Source organism: Brassica napus, chromosome C3 (assembly GCF_020379485.1).
Source record: "Brassica napus cultivar Da-Ae chromosome C3, Da-Ae, whole genome shotgun sequence".
In the NCBI taxonomy this organism is placed as follows: domain Eukaryota; kingdom Viridiplantae; phylum Streptophyta; class Magnoliopsida; order Brassicales; family Brassicaceae; genus Brassica; species Brassica napus.
Window position 1 is genome coordinate 73,856,542 of NC_063446.1, and position 12,799 is coordinate 73,869,340.

The 12,799-nt window shown below is 38.8% G+C and overlaps 4 protein-coding genes across 6 annotated transcripts; 1 reads left to right on the forward strand and 3 right to left on the reverse strand.

Annotated features, from left to right (window-relative positions):
- Window positions 1–1,413: 1,413 nt before the first annotated feature.
- LOC125575019 (pathogen-related protein-like) lies at window positions 1,414–3,270 on the reverse strand. 2 transcript variants are annotated; one of them, XM_048751481.1, is made up of 4 exons: window positions 3,097–3,270; window positions 2,266–2,398; window positions 1,782–2,080; window positions 1,414–1,706 (listed from the first exon to the last, which is right to left on the reverse strand). In XM_048751481.1, the coding sequence occupies exons 1-4, from the start codon at window positions 3,268–3,270 to the stop codon at window positions 1,551–1,553; spliced, it is 762 nt and encodes a 253-aa protein (XP_048607438.1). In that variant the 3' UTR covers window positions 1,414–1,550. The 2 variants fall into 2 exon arrangements, with proteins under 2 accessions (XP_048607438.1, XP_048607439.1); XM_048751482.1 differs by lacking the exon at window positions 3,097–3,270 and adding an exon at window positions 2,554–2,688.
- On the reverse strand, window positions 2,023–4,601 carry LOC125583392 (protein MHF2 homolog). Its single transcript, XM_048750245.1, has 8 exons — window positions 4,486–4,601; window positions 4,385–4,421; window positions 4,232–4,271; window positions 4,093–4,146; window positions 3,097–4,019; window positions 2,493–2,626; window positions 2,164–2,398; window positions 2,023–2,080 (listed from the first exon to the last, which is right to left on the reverse strand). Exons 1-5 carry the CDS (start codon window positions 4,599–4,601, stop codon window positions 3,916–3,918), a joined length of 351 nt encoding a protein of 116 aa, XP_048606202.1. The 3' UTR covers window positions 2,023–2,080; window positions 2,164–2,398; window positions 2,493–2,626; window positions 3,097–3,915.
- Window positions 4,602–6,685: 2,084 nt separating this feature from the next.
- LOC125583921 lies at window positions 6,686–8,088 on the forward strand. Its single transcript, XM_048751483.1, has 3 exons — window positions 6,686–7,242; window positions 7,332–7,569; window positions 7,696–8,088. Exons 1-3 carry the CDS (start codon window positions 7,191–7,193, stop codon window positions 7,751–7,753), a joined length of 348 nt encoding a protein of 115 aa, XP_048607440.1. The 5' UTR covers window positions 6,686–7,190; the 3' UTR covers window positions 7,754–8,088.
- Window positions 8,089–8,981: 893 nt separating this feature from the next.
- LOC106360356 (ruBisCO large subunit-binding protein subunit beta, chloroplastic-like) lies at window positions 8,982–12,716 on the reverse strand. Of its 2 annotated transcripts, none has more exons than XM_013799937.3 (15): window positions 12,535–12,716; window positions 11,812–12,034; window positions 11,598–11,723; window positions 11,375–11,512; window positions 11,189–11,284; window positions 10,871–11,113; window positions 10,556–10,790; window positions 10,298–10,467; window positions 10,127–10,204; window positions 9,964–10,035; window positions 9,784–9,888; window positions 9,623–9,715; window positions 9,447–9,539; window positions 9,245–9,368; window positions 8,982–9,145 (listed from the first exon to the last, which is right to left on the reverse strand). In XM_013799937.3, exons 2-15 carry the CDS (start codon window positions 12,025–12,027, stop codon window positions 9,132–9,134), a joined length of 1,803 nt encoding a protein of 600 aa, XP_013655391.2. In that variant the 5' UTR covers window positions 12,028–12,034; window positions 12,535–12,716; the 3' UTR covers window positions 8,982–9,131. The 2 variants fall into 2 exon arrangements, with proteins under 2 accessions (XP_013655391.2, XP_048607437.1); XM_048751480.1 differs by having other exon boundaries at window positions 12,566–12,675.
- Between the last annotated feature and the right edge of the window lie 83 nt (window positions 12,717–12,799).

Here is a 12,799-nt window from a genome sequence, read left to right on the forward strand (position 1 = left end):
TCCCTCTCCCTCTCACTCTCCCTCTCCCTCCCCCCCTCCCCCTCTCCTCTCCCTCCCCCTCTCTCTCCCTCCTCTACCCTCTCTCTCTCCCTCTCCCCACTCTCCAAAAAAAAAAAATTAAGAAATTTGGTAAAAGCTTCATCGTTCCTTCGGCAAAAGAAGAAGAAGCCTGGGTATGATCGTCGTCGACTTCTTGTTGTCTCTGGCAACAAGCTCTAACACCTGAACCACAGATCTTAGAAATCAGACAAATGAATTTCGCTAAACAAAAAAAATCAGATCTGAATCGAGAGACTTAACTTCTTCAGCAGCGAGAGGTACTCGAGTGATTCTCCCGACGGGGAATTGGAGAACCGGCTTTGATCGATTTCGAAACCGGTTTGGTCTCTGGGCGGTGGATTTTTCTTCCGGTGGTTTCTCCATTGCACAGAAATGGGTGGGATTATAAGATTTAGAGGGAGCTTTAGTGGAAGAAAGGTTGGAGATCTGTATTCTGACATTAGCGTTGATCAGACATTAATATAATTGGAGAAGAAGAAAGGAGGAGGAATAATGGTTTGGTTTTGTTGTCTGATTATAGTGTGTTTGGAGTTTGGTTTTGTTGTCTGATTAAAGTGTTTTTGTGTCTTGGTGTGTTGTATATTTATAGAGAAGCCATCGCGTTACCGTAACGGCTATATTACTCTCAAGTTTTGAACCGGTTTCGATCGCCACAAAACGCGTGCGTTCTCTCCTAACGGTAATAATTTTGGAATCCAACCGGTCTTGCAACCACCTAAACCGGTCTCGCTAGTTCTTCTCGAAGATGGATGGTGCGTCGTAATCTAAAGGACTACCTTGATCCCTTAGGCGATGTTATTGTTTCTTTGCATATATTAACTGATGAAGAAGAAGACGAGATATGACTTCTTAATCTAAAAGACAGATCTTTGCTTCTTGTTTTTCCAGTTCTAGACAATTTGCGGGGTTGAACATGAAGCAAACACATTATGTAATAATACAGCATACTAGGTTATGTGGAGTTTCAAATGTATACATTTCACGTAAAAATAAACTTTGAGAGCACGATTGATTGTGCTGATTTTTCGGTTAAGAATGGTTTTCTGTACTTGATCTGGTTGAATTTTTTTTTTTTTTTACATTTTGTTGTTTCGACATTTTCATGAGTTAGTATGTAATCAAGACTCCCTTTGTTTGATGCGTTGTGGTGTAAATAATCACTCATGACCTTGTAGGGCTTTGTCATGGTTTGCGGTGGGTTGTTACTACTATTGTATCAAAAAGTATACTGAAGCTCGGCGGTACTTTAGGTAAATATGCAGGCTTGATCAACTCTAGTAGGTAGGTGTAGTATAGTACGTATATGACCCGGTTCTCCATTTTCTTCGAATATGGTCTTGCAGCAAAGCAACGAATATAGATGGCTCATTCCATTTATCCAAGAGACTATTACAATATATTTTAAATATTTTATAAAGAGTCCACATTTCTGCTTTCCTTATTTTCCAGTATGGCCCAGCGATACAGAGAATCAACATTCATATAGTTTATTAATGTGTGAAGGGACAGCTGTGTTTCTCTGCAGTGTTGTTTCCACTGCCTGTGGTTTTGGTCTCTAATATAGGAGGTCCCTTGAGCAGTCCCCCGAACAGCTCTCCTGGATCATAATAAATCTCAATCTCCTCTGCTCTAAGCAGTTCATCAACCTGTAGAGAAATAACCGCTAGGTGTAACCACTGAAAGATTGTGAGGGACGGACACAGATTATGTTTCAGACATACCTTTAGAACTCCTAGGCCTAGGAACTGAACAATTTCCCCAGTAGGAGCATGACCTTTGAAATCTCCTTCAAAGTATCCCCAATGTCTAAACTTGAAGGCTATATTAGGCGGCCCTGAGTACACAGAAAGTATCTCAAAAGCAAACCCACGTGGTAAAGCAGATCTAAAGGCGTCATGTGATGACTCAAAGCTCTCTTCCTCTGGCTTATAGTACTGAAACTCTCCAGGCAGAGAGGTCTTGAGCAAAGCATTGTAACTCCCAAGCCTAAGTGTTTCTTCAGCCGATAATCCTTCTCTCCCTGATAAAAAAAAAAACAGTTCAATATTTGTTTGGTAATTATACAACTTGAAGATCATATTGATAGGTGTTTGTGGTAGTTACCATTGACAAAGAGCTTAAACTTATCAGGGTTTATAGTCTTGAAGTCTTGTAAACGGATTATACAACTTGAAGATCATATTGATAGGTGTTTGTGGTAGTTACCATTGACAAAGAGCTTAAACTTATCAGGGTTTATAGTCTTGAAGTCTTGTAAACGGATCTTGTGTGAGAACTCCATCTCCCATGACATGATAGCGTTTTGAACCGTCTCTTCCAAGGATCCTTCTGGCCAAACCTGTGATCAAAACCAAACACTAGCAATAAATCAGATTCACAGATTTTGAACTTAACGCATGCATAAATAAAATGTTAAAAATTAACCGAAGGACCTTTGTCTGGCCTTCTTCAAAGAGCTGGTTCACAAGATCAAAAGCTGGAGGGTGACCATACCTCCATTGGACCTCTCCTACATCGTTAAGGACTGATCTATACTTGTCTCTCTCTTCCCTAGTAGCAATATTAGCTTTTGATGTAGAAAGAGTTCAGCTTAGTTGTCTCTTTTATAATCTCACGATACACGTTGACAATCAAGAGAATAGTGTTTATTGTGTGTGAATACTCATGAATCCTATTTACTTAACCTCACTAATTTGACGTAATGAAGTTGTTAAGAGTCACCATCACATTTCTAAATAATATCAGGACTAAGTTGCAACCCATAAGCCACAGTAACTTGTTTGTGTGTCCAAATAGGCTTTTTTTTATTAAATGAGATAATGACATGTTTGAACACTACAGAAAAAGTATATGTTTGCTATCTATCACGTCAGATGCGGTATGGTCATTATCTTGACTTTGTCTTGAAATTATTGAGGATAGTGGATACTAGTGAACCATATTAATACCATTAAGATGATGCTATAATATGAAAATGACCACAATTGTTTAAAAAAAAAAGACAGAGAGAGGAGAGAGAGTTGGTTTGTAAATTACATGGGTTCTTTCTTCTTCGAAGAGCTTGTTCACAGTGTCAAATAGCGGAGGACCACCGTACCTCCACCGTATATTTCCAGTTTTTTCATCGTTCAAGATCGATCGGTACTTATCCGCCGCCAATCTTAGAGACGAAAGGCCACTCTCTAGAGGAGCATCCGCAGAAGAAGCCATTTTCGTGAATTTGCGTAAAGATTTATGAGATAACTAGATAAGAAAAAAAACTATATATATAGCGACTGTCGAGGTATCCTTTAACTATGATGTCAGAAAGAGACAGATGTCACGGTCTGGTCGTAAATACTCATTCGGCGTCACCGCAACCCCATGTGAACTTGTAGTAAGCTCCAAGTTAGTTACGGCCTGACTAAAAAAGAATCAATCCTAACATCAGCTACTGAGCCTAACTTCCTCTGACATTGCTCATGGACGAGTTGATTGTCCAAAGGATCATTCATCGAAACGATTACCATGTGTCTCCACTTGAGTTAATCAAGAAAACACAATACTTGTATCTGTTCATTTTCACCTAAGTATTAAAACTTTATCACAAGGAAATCACCATCTGCATACAGCCTGTGGTTTTTGTTTTTCTGAGCAGAAGGTAAACCAAAGAGAATGGAGGAGAAGACGAACCATGTGCATGCAAACACTACTGTATGTAACGGACAGGATCAAGTCAAATATACTATACTAGGCTCTCTTTTTCTCATAGATGCGAAATAGACTATTTATATTATCTTCAAAAAACCTTGCGTGAAATCACTGTTAATCATCAGACATTAACAGTCAAAATTTATTATCGATGATACATACCTTTTAAAAGTCTAAAAGAAGCTGAGGAAGAATCCTCTCAAAATGACTCGCTTCAATCTTATCCATCCCCTCAGCTTCAGCAATTATAGCCGCGCGCTGCACAGCCTCTGCAATTGCAAATAGTAACAACAACATGAGTAACTGAGATTACCAAAACCAATGATGGAGATAACATATGACCTGAGACAAAGCTCTTGAGAAGCTCACAGCTAAGTTTCAGAGCATTCGCGTTGGCTAACACGAATTCACAACACATTCATCAAGCTTCACAACAAAAGACAATTAATAGAGCTTATTATTATTATTATATAGAACAAACCAGAAGCAAGTCTGTTCTTCTTGGATGTTCCCAGAGCAACCTGTTTGCATACATTTAGCACCAAAAAAAAAAAAAAGAAGTTAAATCAGAAGATCATAACTGTTACAGGATCAACAACAAGATAATTCAAATCAGAGATTATGATCTGAGTACCTCAGCGTCTGTAGCATCAATGGCATCACTCCTCTCTCTTTAAATCAGAAGATCGTAACATAAGCGGAGAAATTAGTAGAGAACACATAGTAAATGGATACCGCGAAATCTTCGCGCCCAAATGTGCTTGAAGATGGCGTGCAGAGGAGAAAACATCGAATGATAAGGGAAGAAGCGAGCAGGATATCACAGAATCGAAGGCATTGGTAGCGTCCATCGCGTTTTTCGAATGTAAGGAAGCTTCGATGGAAGGATTGCAGTGAGACGACGACGGCGAGCTTCGATGGAGGGTTGGAGGGAAGGATAATCTGGAAGACGAACAAGGAGAGATAACTAACCAAATTGAAACTAATCCGGATTTTATTAACCGAAATTTAATCATATCCGTTAATTAACAAAGATGATACTAAACCGGATTTTAATCATATCCGATAATTAACCAAGGTGATCTAAACCGAATTTTAATCACATCCGATAATTAACCAAGATGATACCAATCGAGTTTAATCAAATCCAGTAAGGTTCTAACTAACTTATTTGATCCGGTTTAAATTGGGGAATCAACTGGGTTATGACTTATGAAGGTAAGTAAACGTTGTGTAATGTTGTTTTGTTTGGTTAAGAAGCGGTTTAGCTCAAAACTACTTATTCCGTCAAATTTATTCTCAAACCGAGCTCAACCGAAACTAACCAATGTCTTCAAATTCAAGATGATTGATCCAACAACAAAAGCTCCTCTGGTTTCAAACCTTAACCCTCTCTAACAGTATGCTGTATAACTAAAGATTTATGATTGCTCAGAGGAATCTTAATCTTCTTTAGGACTTGATACTACATCAACTAGATACTGATTCAACTTCTCTCCAAACGTCTTCACAGAGAATGACTCAACCACATGTCCCCTCGCCAACTCAGGATCCTCGACGAACTTAGCCATTGCTCCCAATGGAACTATACCGAAATGCTCATCCTAAGCATTTTGAAAATGGTAACATGAGACTCGTGCTTGGAGGAGGAAAAGTGTAAAAAGAATGGTGACTTTACCGTTGGTGTGTAGAGGACGCACAAGCAGGAAGAGAGAAGCTCGTTTCTTTCGGCTGTTGGACAAGATGTGATGAAGCTTACTCGGTTAGAAACTCCTTCTTTCTCCGCTAAGCTTTTGAGCTCCTCCAAGTAACTCTACATTCTCTCTTTCAGCCTTTCGTCATATCCGCCTGAAGAAGAATAGAGAGTTCTTAGAATGCAAAACAGTAAAAACCTTCATTCAATATTAGTACACTTTTACCAGCAACGGTGAGGGTAACATCATCACTCAGAGTTAGCTTATGTTTGCATAGAATAGCAAAAGCTGAAACAGCTAGATCGATGTTCTTCTTCTTCTCAAACCGGTTAATGGAGAGAAAACTCAACCTGATCAAGACAGTAAACAATCTGGATAAATGTTCTTTGCTCACAATTGGAGATGATGAAAGGTTGGTCTTCTTCTACAATTCACACTTGACAAACCAGTCAAGAACATGTCATGAAACAGAATCTCATCTGCAGTAACCTTCGGTGACTCATGAAACGATCCATCAGGGATCATTATGCAGTCAAACCCATCATCTTCTACCCTCTAAGATGCAACCCTGTTCTCTTGGCTGGACAAAAGAGAATGAAAGGAATAACAAAAGCCAGAATCTTGTGTATCATTCTGTTTTATCATAAGAGTGAGTTGTCTGAAACGCACTTGCAGACACAAAGAAAGGGTTCAAAGTAGAAACACAAGGTACCATAAAGCTGATGTAATGGTCTAAGGATATAGTAACTAAGCTAGTTTGCATATATCCTCATACTCAATAGACTTGATGACTCTGCCTTCATTGGTTTACTCAGTGCTGTTGTAAGTGAGACTAATGTATTATCTTTAAGAAACCCTGTGATCTTTGATTGTGCTTTTACAAACGAAGCTTGAAATACATAACTGCCAAGTTGACTTGTGAGATGAAAGGCATGAAGAGTAAACACATTTAGGTTCATAAGTACTGGAACTATAGGTACATGAACAACATTAACAGTTACATGGACTAAGTCCTTACAAAAGCAAACACTCTAGTGTGAATTGTAGAAGAAGACCAACCTTTCATCATCTCCAATGGGCACCAACAATATTAACGGCCCAATAATTATAAAACAGTAAGATCTCGTGGACTTTTTTTGTTTGTTTATATATTGATAGAGATTTTGGAATAAGTTTACACCTGAAAAGACAATTATCCACAAGCCCTTTCCTTCTGGAGGCAATCTATTAATAAGCAACCTCTATTAATTTTAAGGATAGTCCGCTGTACAGTGAAAGTTTGGTTGGTTCTTGGTCAAACCGTAATTAACAAACTTTCCCAGATAATAAAAGAAGGGAGAATATTTAACAACACTAGTACAAGTCCACCACTTTATCTTTCTTCTTCCTCTATTTCCTTATTCTCAGGGAAATCAAATCAAATCAGTTTTAAGGGCTTCTTTTTTAAATTGGTAGCATTCTTTCTCTGTCCCCTCTAAAATCAGAAAAGTATCTGCCTTTTCACATTCCTCAATCTTTGCTTTTTGTTCCTTCTCAAAAGGGAATCTTTACCGTCTTTCTTTTTCAGTTGTGGGTTTTGTCTAAAACCCCCTTTTCTGGGTTTATCTGTGTTTTTCTCTCTCTCTATCTTTCTTACAATTAAACAAACTGTGTGCTTTTCTCTCTCTCTCTCAAAGTTAGAGACTTTATTGTTCACACCAAATGGGCTAAACTCGGAGAAAGAGGTGTAAGAAATTTTCTCCATTGATGATCAACTGTTTCAAAGACCCATTACATGTTTTGATGACTGTTTTGCTTTGTAAGATCCTTTTTTATTTATTAATCTGTTTTTCTGTAAGCACTTCTTTGACATATACTCAAGTCTGAGAAATACAATCTTTGTTTCAGCCACTAATGATGACGATGATGGTCATGAAGAGGCTGTTGTGGATGATCATAGCAATGATGTTAGGGAAGACTCAAAAGTGGACGCAAAGGAAGACGAATGTCAAGTTGTTTGTCCTACTCTCACTCTGACAAGTAGTCTCAGAAAGGTGGATTCTAATAAGAAGGAGAAGAAGAAGGTACAATGGGTGGATTTGATGGGGATAAAAGAGCTTGCTGAGATTCGAGAATTCGAACCCAGGTTGGTTAAAGTTATGTGTTGAAATTGAGATTCTTACATATAGAGACAGTTAGTTTGGTCATAAGTTTTATGGAATCAGATTCTTTACTCTTTTGGAATGATGTGGTTATCTCATTTTTCTTGCAGTGGAGAAGATGATATTGACTCTGATGGGGAGAAAAACTGCTTCTGTGTTATCCTTTGATCTGTCCATTTTAGTTTTGCTGGAGGATCCAAGGACAAAGGACAAAGGACAAAGCTGGTGGCTCCAGGCATTGTAATCCCATATACAGAGAGAATCTGCATTTGTGTACATACTGAAGCATTCTTTTCTTCTTCTCTAGAAAATGCTCTGCTTATATAAAAGTATAGATCTTTAACTTCATTCGTTTCTTCAAAACCGTTTTAATGGAGTATGTTACAAATCTAGCAATCACTATGTATGTTGATGTCTACTTAAGCAGATTGAGTTTAATATGCACTATGTAAACCAAATGTCTACATTACAACTTTTATATCAGTCTGGAACAGGTTCTTGTCTTTGAAGCAGCTCTTTTACATTTATAACAATGAGACTTTGTGTGTATGGTTGTGTTGGCACTTTCCATGTCTAAGTTTTCTACTCGTGTCATGTCAAGCTTGAAGCAAATGTTATCAAAGTTGGCTTTAAGTAACAGCAAGTTTGATTTATATCTTTCCTGAGTAGTTGTTTGTTTGCAACATAGGAATCATGAGACTAAAGCCAATCACACTTTGGCTCCTGTTGCATAGTTTGTCATATCACTTCGAGTGAAAACAAGATTGCTATGTATTAAACGGATCCCAGTGGAGGGGAGATGCGTATTTATGTATACGAAAGCAAAAGGATGAAGCTCACTGTGCCAGACCTGGAAAACATCAGGAAGTCAGAGGAATTTGATCCACTCTGATAGATACTGAATACTAGAGCTGATGTGGGTGTGAGTTGCTGAGCTAGCAAGAGGAGATGGCAGTTAGAGAGCAGAGGATGAGTGAAAGAATATAAATAGAAGTGTTACCTTTTTTTTGTGGTTGATCGGTTTTGGTTAGACTCGATCAATAGGCTTGTTGAGTTCATCTCTTCGAGAAGGCTGATTCTGAGAGCTTGTTCTCTGGATTTGATGGCTCAAGGCATCGAGATTGTAACTGTTCGATGAGCAATAAGAATAGTACTCAACGCTTATCACGCTCATGAAGCAGTTTGATGAATCTTGTGCCATTAACGCCAACCAAGTCCTTTGTTTGGCTTTAACAAGAAGTAGTTCACCACCTAAAGTTTTATGTCTCTTCTTGGCTTGATATGATATACTCGAGAGGAATTGTATCTACTTTCCAGTCAATTGGTATTGATTTTCATATGAAATGAAAGTAAATTTTCAAAAGTGATATATAGCATAATGGTTTGTAACTTTGAATTACTAAGGAATCATGATTTATTCATACGATTGGTTCAAAATTTCAGTACACAGCACATTCTTTTGTTCGAAATCATTACAACTTGCTCATCTATTACAAAAGCTAAAAGGAATCAATTTCCGACAGAGTTACTTCATTCCCCCATCTCCTCAGTATCCATAACCTGAAACAAGAGAGAAGTAAACACAGAATCAGTGACGAGACATGAATGTTTTGGAGGATATTCACTGAAGAGTAAAAGTATTTGAATGTCTAAACAAACCTGAGTTGTCCATTGGGTTGCCTACGGGAACTGGCTCAGGCTCCTTGATCTCAACAACCACACAGTCAGACATCAAGAATGTCTTTGCAACCGAAGCTGCATGTTCCAAGCAACATCTCACAACCTAAACCCAAATAAAACATACTCAGGTTCATGGATCTGTTAGCAAGCCAAAGACAGTTTATGTATGCAAGAAGCTGACCTTAGTTGGATCGATGATTCCTGCAGCCATTAGATCCTCGTACTTGCCGGTTGCAGCATTGTAACCGAACTTCACATTATCGTTAGAAAGCACCTGCCAGTGTATACAAGACAGCTCTTAAAGCATCTGATGTAAATCAAGAGCAAAAAGTGTGTAAAGGTTTTCTGTTAAACTACCTTCTCGCTAACTACGCTTCCATTGACTCCTGCATTCTTGGCAATCAGTTTCAGAGGGTAACTCAGTGCTCTTTTCACGATGTCGGCTCCAACCTGAATGCAGAGAAGTTAGAAGACCTGAAGGTTTAGGAATTAGAAACAGAATCCTTGATCAAATTTACCTTTTCTTCATCATTGTCAAGGGCGGCTTTAATGGCATCCACCTTGGAAGCAAGGCGAAGCAGAGTACAACCACCACCAACGACAATTCCTTCCTCAACAGCAGCCTGCAGAATACAAATCCTGATCAGTATAGTTCACGAGTACAAGCTTTATTAAAACCGCAGAAAAAAACAAATCACCTTTGTAGCATTAAGAGCATCTTCAACTCTCAGTTTCTTCTCTTTGAGTTCTGTCTCAGTTTGTGCTCCGACCTTTAACCAATACATAAAGAGCTTTTACTTAATATCTCTCCAACATAGTCTATTCTTATATTAAATAATATTAATAAGGTTTGTAAGTAACCTGAATCACAGCAACTCCACCAGAGAGCTTTGCAATTCTCTCATTCAGTTTTTCCTTCTCATAGTCTTGCTCTGCTTGCTGCACAAACCAAGTAGCATACTAATCTTAAGTACGGTTTGGACAAAAAAAGGTAAGTAGAGATCATATAAGTCTATTACTACAAGCTGGTACCTCAATAAGGTTCTTAATTTGTGTAACACGCTTTTGCACTGCGTCCTGTGTGCTCCCATCACCCACAATGGTCGAAGTCTCCTTAGTGAGGACAACCTTTGCTGCATGTCCAAGAACCTCTTTTCCAGCTTTGTCAAGTGAAAGACCAACTTCCTCACGAATCACAGTCGCTGCAAACACAGATAGAGAACAAGGACAAGATTAAAACCACAATGATTGTGCCTAAACACATGGCTCAGCACTGCACATTGATATTACCTCCAGTGAGGATGGCAATATCATCAAGGTATTGGCTCTTGCGCTCTCCAAATCCTGGAGCTTTGAGAGCTGCAATCTTCAGTGTGCCTCTAAGCTTGTTAACAACAAGGGTCGCTAAAGCCTCCTGCTCAATGTCTTCCGCAATTATTAAAATTGGGTATCCTCCTCTAATTGCATCCTCCAGAACACCAACAAGATCCCTTGCATTGGTAATTTTCTTGTCAACAAGAAGCAACTGCAACACAATAAAATCCATTAGAGAAAGAACTTAAAAAACAGTATAATGTAGTGAGCTCAGAATCAAGAAACATTTACCTTGCAATTGTCGAACTCAACTGACATTTTCTCGCTGTCTGTCACAAAGTAAGGGGAGACATAACCTCGATCAAATTGCATTCCTTCCACCACGTAGAGAGCGTTCTCTGCACTTTTACCCTCCTCAAGTGTCACCACACCCTTCCTGCCCACTCTGCTCATTGCTTCAGCAATCATGCTTCCAATTTCTGCATTGTTACCGGCACTAACGGCTGCCACATCTGCAAGCTCACTGTCTTCAACCTACATCAGACATGACTACTTTCAGAATCTTTTGTCAAATATTCAAAGAAAGAGACTCTTAGAAAAAGTGGTAACCTCCTTAGACATTTTCTTGAGCTCGGCTACCAAAGCCTTTGCTGTCTTCTCAATGCCTCTAGTGATCAATACAGGGTTTGCACCAGCAGCCACCACCTGAATGACAAACAAATTTAGAGATTAAGATCACCATTCTTTTTGAGTTTCATCTGAAAAAGCTGAAAGAAAAAGAAGATTTAGACATACCTTGACACCCTCAGCAATAAAACCTTGTGCAAGAACCACAGATGTTGTGGTACCATCACCGGCCAGATCATTGGTCTTGGCAGCTGCTTGCCTAACAAGTTTGGCACCAATGTTCTCAACAGGGTCTTCCAATTCAACCTACAGCAGCAAGTTCTAAGTTAAAAGAGTCTTTTCAATAAAAAATAAATAAACATCACTATCAGAGGGGGGAACGATTCCATACCTCCCTTGCAACAGTCACACCATCATTGACAATTCTTGGTGATCCATACTTGCTCTCAAGAACAACGTTTCGCCCTTTAGGTCCAAGTGTCACACCAACTAGGTCTGCAAGCTTGTTGACACCAGCCTGGTTCAACAATGAATCACAAACCATTAGCGGCAGCAGTAAAGTTTAGGGGCACACAGTTTCCGTTAGTAAAAAAAAAGGTACTCACTTGAAGCTTCCTGATGGTAGTCCCGTCTTTGTTGAAATGCAACTCCTTGGCTGCACATACAACTGCAGGACTGGATCTTCTGAGCTTGGGGAACACGTTCTGCCTCCTCCCGAAAGAGCTTGAAGACAACTTGTTCATAAGCTTCTTATCCGTTTTGTGGGCATTTGGAGCAACCATGGAGCCAATGGAAGACGTTGCAGTGAAGGTTGATGCCATCTTTTCACTTCAAACACAGACAATCCAACAATCAGATAACATCTCTAAGATATATACAAAAAAGGCTCTTATTTTCATCGATATAAGGTTTACATGATCAGAATAAACCAAAGAAACGATTAAACCAATGAAAATTCACATAAAAAAACCAGAGAAAATAGAGGAAAGGCGCATATTTTTCAAAGTAGAGCTCACTAAGAACAACACACCATAGACAATATAAGAAAACACTCACCTATATATATATCTAAAAGTTCTTCTTCTTTTTTTTTGTCGATATATGGTTTACATAATCACAAGAAACGACTAAAACAATGAAAATTCACATCAAAAATAAGAGAAAATGAAGAAAGGCGACATAATGAATCTATACTTCCAAGAAATGAATTTTGAAAAGCTGAAAGCAAAATCTTATCCAACATAACAACACCAAACATAGACACATAAACATAAACGGAGCCACTGAAAACGCAGAGACTCAGATGGTTAAGAGAGTAAGAAACTAACAGAGAAGTGAAGCGAAGAGGCGGAGAAGCACCACGGATAAGAAACTGGGGAGCAGCTGAAGCGAGTAGTAGGTTTATCTCCTTGAGAGAGAGGGTGCTTTTAACGTTACCTTTAGCTCTTCGTGAGTGAATCTTGACCGTTGGATTCAACCATCCTGATAAGTTAATGGATTTTCCTGGACCTCTTTCCCTTGTCTAATTTTTAATTGGGTCTTTTTCTTTGGCCCATTTCAAGTAGAACAACATTATAAAACGTTTTTTTTTTC

Coding starts and splice junctions, on each gene's coding strand:
- LOC125583921 (XM_048751483.1), top strand. CDS start 7,191: ATGATCAACTGTTTCAAAGACCCATTACATGTTTTGATGACTGTTTTG. Junction 7,243..7,331: donor TTTGATGACTGTTTTGCTTT/GTAAGATCCTTT, acceptor TCTTTGTTTCAG/CCACTAATGATGACGATGAT. Junction 7,570..7,695: donor ATTCGAGAATTCGAACCCAG/GTTGGTTAAAGT, acceptor TTTTTCTTGCAG/TGGAGAAGATGATATTGACT.
- LOC125575019 (XM_048751481.1), bottom strand. CDS start 3,270: ATGGCTTCTTCTGCGGATGCTCCTCTAGAGAGTGGCCTTTCGTCTCTA. Junction 2,399..3,096: donor TCGAAGAAGAAAGAACCCAT/GTAATTTACAAA, acceptor TTTTGATCACAG/GTTTGGCCAGAAGGATCCTT. Junction 2,081..2,265: donor GTTTAAGCTCTTTGTCAATG/GTAACTACCACA, acceptor TTTTTTTATCAG/GGAGAGAAGGATTATCGGCT.
- LOC106360356 (XM_013799937.3), bottom strand. CDS start 12,027: ATGGCATCAACCTTCACTGCAACGTCTTCCATTGGCTCCATGGTTGCT. Junction 11,724..11,811: donor CTACCATCAGGAAGCTTCAA/GTGAGTACCTTT, acceptor TTGTTGAACCAG/GCTGGTGTCAACAAGCTTGC. Junction 10,036..10,126: donor GTGGAGTTGCTGTGATTCAG/GTTACTTACAAA, acceptor TATTGGTTAAAG/GTCGGAGCACAAACTGAGAC.
- LOC125583392 (XM_048750245.1), bottom strand. CDS start 4,601: ATGGACGCTACCAATGCCTTCGATTCTGTGATATCCTGCTCGCTTCTT. Junction 4,422..4,485: donor TTGGGCGCGAAGATTTCGCG/GTATCCATTTAC, acceptor TCTGATTTAAAG/AGAGAGGAGTGATGCCATTG. Junction 4,020..4,092: donor TCTCAAGAGCTTTGTCTCAG/GTCATATGTTAT, acceptor TTGCAATTGCAG/AGGCTGTGCAGCGCGCGGCT.